This window comes from Cyprinodon variegatus, unplaced genomic scaffold, assembly GCF_000732505.1.
Source record: "Cyprinodon variegatus isolate N-32 unplaced genomic scaffold, C_variegatus-1.0 Scaffold694, whole genome shotgun sequence".
NCBI classification, from domain to species: domain Eukaryota; kingdom Metazoa; phylum Chordata; class Actinopteri; order Cyprinodontiformes; family Cyprinodontidae; genus Cyprinodon; species Cyprinodon variegatus.
The window spans coordinates 72,388-76,864 of NW_015151147.1; the positions used below are offsets into that span (position 1 = coordinate 72,388).

The window sequence follows — 4,477 nt, forward strand, 5'->3', positions numbered from 1 at the left end:
GTTTAAGTTTCATTTAAGCAGCAAAGGAGTATTTTGTTTGTTTTTTCTTTGTTGTAAAGTGTAGTAGGAGTAATGAAATCTTTAAAAACAAATAACGGGTTTGAATGACTTTTCTCTTTTCTCCTTCTGCCCCAGTTATAAGTGTTAACAGGCCTCTGGACTATGAGATGGTTCCCAAGGGGATGATCTATTTGACAGTGATGGCCAAAGATGGGGGAAACCCAGCGCTTAACAGCACCGTCCCCGTCACAGTGGAAGTTATAGTAAGTGCAACCTTGTGGTTGAATGAAATAAGAGCTGCAGCTGAATTTTCCACCAGGAAAATTTATGTGTGAATTTTTAACCAAATAATTAAGGGGAGATACGGTTGTATATATTTAGACTCAAAAGAAAAATTTTATCTTTTTGTGGGTTGCATTTTTTATTCCAAAACAGTAAAAGAAACAATCCATTGGACTTTGTTTCCAAGTTTAAAGACGTTTCGCTTCCCATCCAGGAAGCTTTTTCAATTGAAAATGTCAGAAATAGCGTTGAGTTCCAGGCTGTGATGTTTTGTTTTAGGTTCCTAACCCACATGCAGAAACACTCGGAAACAGGAGAAAAAGTTCAAAGGTTTATTGAATTAACAGGTCAGGAGGTTATCAGATTCAGGACTGGTCACGACTGGTTTCTCTGCAGAGGGGGACAGAGTGGTTAGCAGATATCCAGGTATGTTTGCAGGTTGAATGAGTGCAGGTCTGTACCTCTTCAGAGATTCAGGCTGAGCGGCAGAGGAGGGGAACCAGGAGGGTCCAGAGGCTGAAGGCAGGCAGAGGCAGAGCTTGATTTCTGATCTTCCAGTTTCTTCTGAGAGCGGGCAGGCAGGTTACTGACAGATTGACTCTCCAGGGTTCTTCGGAGATCAGACAGGCTTGTTTCAGACTAAGAAACTCTTTCAGATTTTCTGGGTTCAGACAGATTCTTCCTGGGAAGCGGAGAGGACAAAAACAGGTTAGGTTCTGGTTCAGGTTTCAGGGGAGTCAGAGAATCAGACAGGCAGGTCGGCTAAGGTTTGCTAACCATAACTGGCTTAACACTCTGGCACTGGAGTGTTGCTCTGCCGCTGCTTAAATGCTGGTCTCCTGATGAGCAAATGAGCCGCAGGTGTGGTAGTCAGCTTCAGCTCCAGGAGACCTAGGACGCCCTCTGCTGGAGAAAGGTGGACAGACCTCCAGATCCCAGCACAGGCTTTATACAGGAGCCCTGCAAAGCCTTGTTTTTGCTTAGAAAAATGGGACACCCCTTTGTAATGGGGGTCGTTTCGCTTCTTTGTTAGCCTGAAATGCCCCATCGTTAATGTTAGGTTTATTCAAAGATGATTATAAAATTAATGTGTGCTTATGAAACATTTGTGCGAGGGGAAGCTCAACTCCTGTCTCAGGATCCAGTCAGGAGACCATCCTGCCTTGTCATTCTGATGGAGCATCCTGTCTTTATGAACTGATCAATTGTTCTGTCAGAACAATACTCTGTTTGTAACCATGCGTCATGTTCTGTTAATAAACGCTCTGCAGAGGAGGTCCAGTGGGAGACAGTGTGTTTGAGTCTGGAGTTCAACGGTCTCTCCTTTCTGCAGAAATTGTATCCATAATTGTGTATTTCAGTTCTTCCTTTTTCAAAAAACCTACATTTTATGAACCCGACAGTTAACCACCCCCCCTTTCAGAGACATAGACAGGTACGGGGCATTGCAGGCTAACAAAGAAGCCAAACAACCCCCATTCCTAATGAGTGAACCTGTTCGTCTGGTTCAATTTGCATGTTTTCTAAGCCAAAACAAGTTTTTTTTTTTTTTGGTCCACTCTAAAACCTAAAACTCAACGCTATTTCTGACATTTTGAATTGAAAAAGCTTCCTGGATGGGAAGCTTAACATCTTCAAACTTGGAAACAAAGTCCAGTGGATTGTTTCTTTTACTGTTTTGGAATAAAAAAAATGAAACCCACAAAAAGTTAGAATTTTACTTTCGAGTCTAAATATATACAAGCGTTTCTCCCCTTAATTATTTGGTTAACTTGGAAACAAAGTCGAATGGATTGTGTCTTTAACTTTTTTGGAATGACCACGACCTGGATGACTTAGAATCTTCACCAGCGTGTTGTTAATTAATCCTTATAAGCCATAAATTAGTATTTTAACACCATTAATAAGAGTATGTATGGTTTTTATTGGAACAGTATGTTTTCAACTACACATCAACACTGCAAAAAATCTAAATCTAGATAAGTAANACAATTTCATTGTCTAATTTAAAGTGACTATTATAAAAATACTGATTCCATTGGCAAACTATCTCATTTACCTACTTAAATCAAGGGTGAAAAAACTTAATTTAAGAAATTTTTACTTATTTCTAGATCGTTTTTCAAGTGTAAGAGGACGTCCAACCACATTGAAGGTCATTTAAAGCTTAAGTCAAGTCATTTCAATAGTAATAATAATCCACAGCTAACTCAGTAGTCTCTAGACAGTTTTCCAGAATTTGAACACTGCAAAAAATCTAAATCTAGATAAGTCATTTTTTCTAAAAAATAAGTTGATTTGTTCTTGAAATTATGAGGTAAAAGAGAAATTTTGCCAATGGAAAAAGACAATTTACACTTAAAATAAGAAAACACAATTGTATTGTCTTATTTCAAGTGCATCTTATCTAATTATCTTATTGTAAGAGTAAAAATACTCATTCCATTGGCAAACTGTCCCATTAACCTACTCAAATTAAGGGCGAATACACTTAATTTAAGAAGTTTTTACTTATTTCTAGATCGTTTTTGCAGTGAAGTCAAGCCTCAAAGAGCTGATTGTTGAAGTTAGGTATAAGTTACACATAAATTGTGGTGTCTAGCTTATCCAAAACCTATGAGTAACTTGCACATAACTTATGTGTAACTTATCAAGCACATATCAACACGACCAACAGATTTCCTAGCAGGCAAGACGTTGAATCTGCTGGGACTGCAAACAACTATTAAAAAACAAAGGTGCTGCCCATTTAGCTTCAGCCATATTGAGATATGATAACTTGATCTGTTCAATCCTGCTGTATGCCTTCAACCCTCAGCTCCAGGGCCGCATGTGGCCCAGTGGCTGATTTAATATATTAGCAATCAGGTATGGGCTGTTTTCTGTTTCAAATGATCTCAGAACGCATTAGTTCGACATCCATATAGAACTTTGCTACACTGCAAAAAATGTAAATCTACATAAGTAATTTTTTCCTAATATAAGTGCATTTTTTCCTGAATTGAGGAGGAAAGTGAGACATTTTGCCAATGAAACAAGACAATTACCATTTAAAACAAGAAAAATACAACTGCTTTGTCTTGTTTCAAGTGCATATTATCTAATTATCTTATTCTAAGAGTGAAAATACTCATCCTATTGGCAAACTGTCTCATTTACCTTCTCAAATTAAGGATAAATACACTTCATTTAAGACATTTTTACTTTTTTCTAGATCGTTTTTGCTGTGCAGTTTCCCCTTCTGAATCATCATTTCTCTGATATAATATTCAAAATGTTTTGTCTTTCTTTATTTTTTTCTATTTAAAATTCAAAACTGGTAAACTGACCTTTGTTAAGAATATATAAATGCAGTCATTAAAGCCCGATGAGGCGACGAAGCCGGTAGTCGTCAGCCTTCCAGTCTCAATTCCCACAGAAGACATCCATTATACGTCCAACTTTTTATTCATGAAACGGCAGAGAAGAATGGATGAATATTCTTTGATATGCATGGACTATAGCTATTTCTATACACATCTTACATGAGGGAGAAAAACCAGACGGGATAGATGCTGACAATTGAGCGTTGCCCCTATGTCTCTCTGCCTCTGCCTCTCTCTGTCGTGACTCACACCACAGGGGTTTATCAGCAGCTGGCAGCATCTCACTCGCACAATGCTTTGCACCAGTGTAACTCGGAGCCCAAATAGATAATTGTCCTAGTGACTGTTGTTAAAGTGTTAACATTTCTCAGCAGCTCACGCAGTGGGGATCTTCTCTGTGAATAGCCAGAGAACTGGAAATGTTGGTGTGAATTGGAGTCTTATTCAGGAGTGGGAGGCTGTGAGAAATTTAAATGCTCTCACTGAATCTGTTTGAAAGCAGCTGTTGTTCCAAGTTCTTGTCATTTTACACTGTTCAGAGTTATTGCTTTTCAAACAACATCTATCGATCCTCTCCTGCTTATCCAAGATCAGAATGCGGAGGTTACAGGGCTGTACATCTTTTTCAGCAGAGATACTCTGCAGCTCCTTTGAGTGGATTTCGGTGTGGCCCCCCCGGGCAAACTAATATATTGTCCTGGGTTTTCTGGAAGGCCAAAAAAACCCTCTAGAAAGATTCCTCCAGGTCGCATCTAAATCAGATATCCTAGACACTTCTAACTCTTTTTAGGGCAGCGATTCAGAAGCTCTTTTTCCAAACTTTCCTGTGG

At 38.9% G+C, this 4,477-nt stretch overlaps 1 protein-coding gene across 1 annotated transcript in view; it reads left to right on the top strand.

The window, feature by feature from the left end:
- The window catches only part of LOC107097416 (cadherin-23-like), a 98,947-nt gene that overhangs the window by 62,320 nt on the left and 32,150 nt on the right, over positions 1–4,477 (top strand). Inside the window, exons 7-8 of the mRNA XM_015394554.1 lie at positions 136–263; positions 630–708. Coding sequence (XP_015250040.1) covers positions 136–263; positions 630–708 — 207 coding nt within the window. The remainder of the gene's footprint in view (positions 1–135; positions 264–629; positions 709–4,477) is intronic.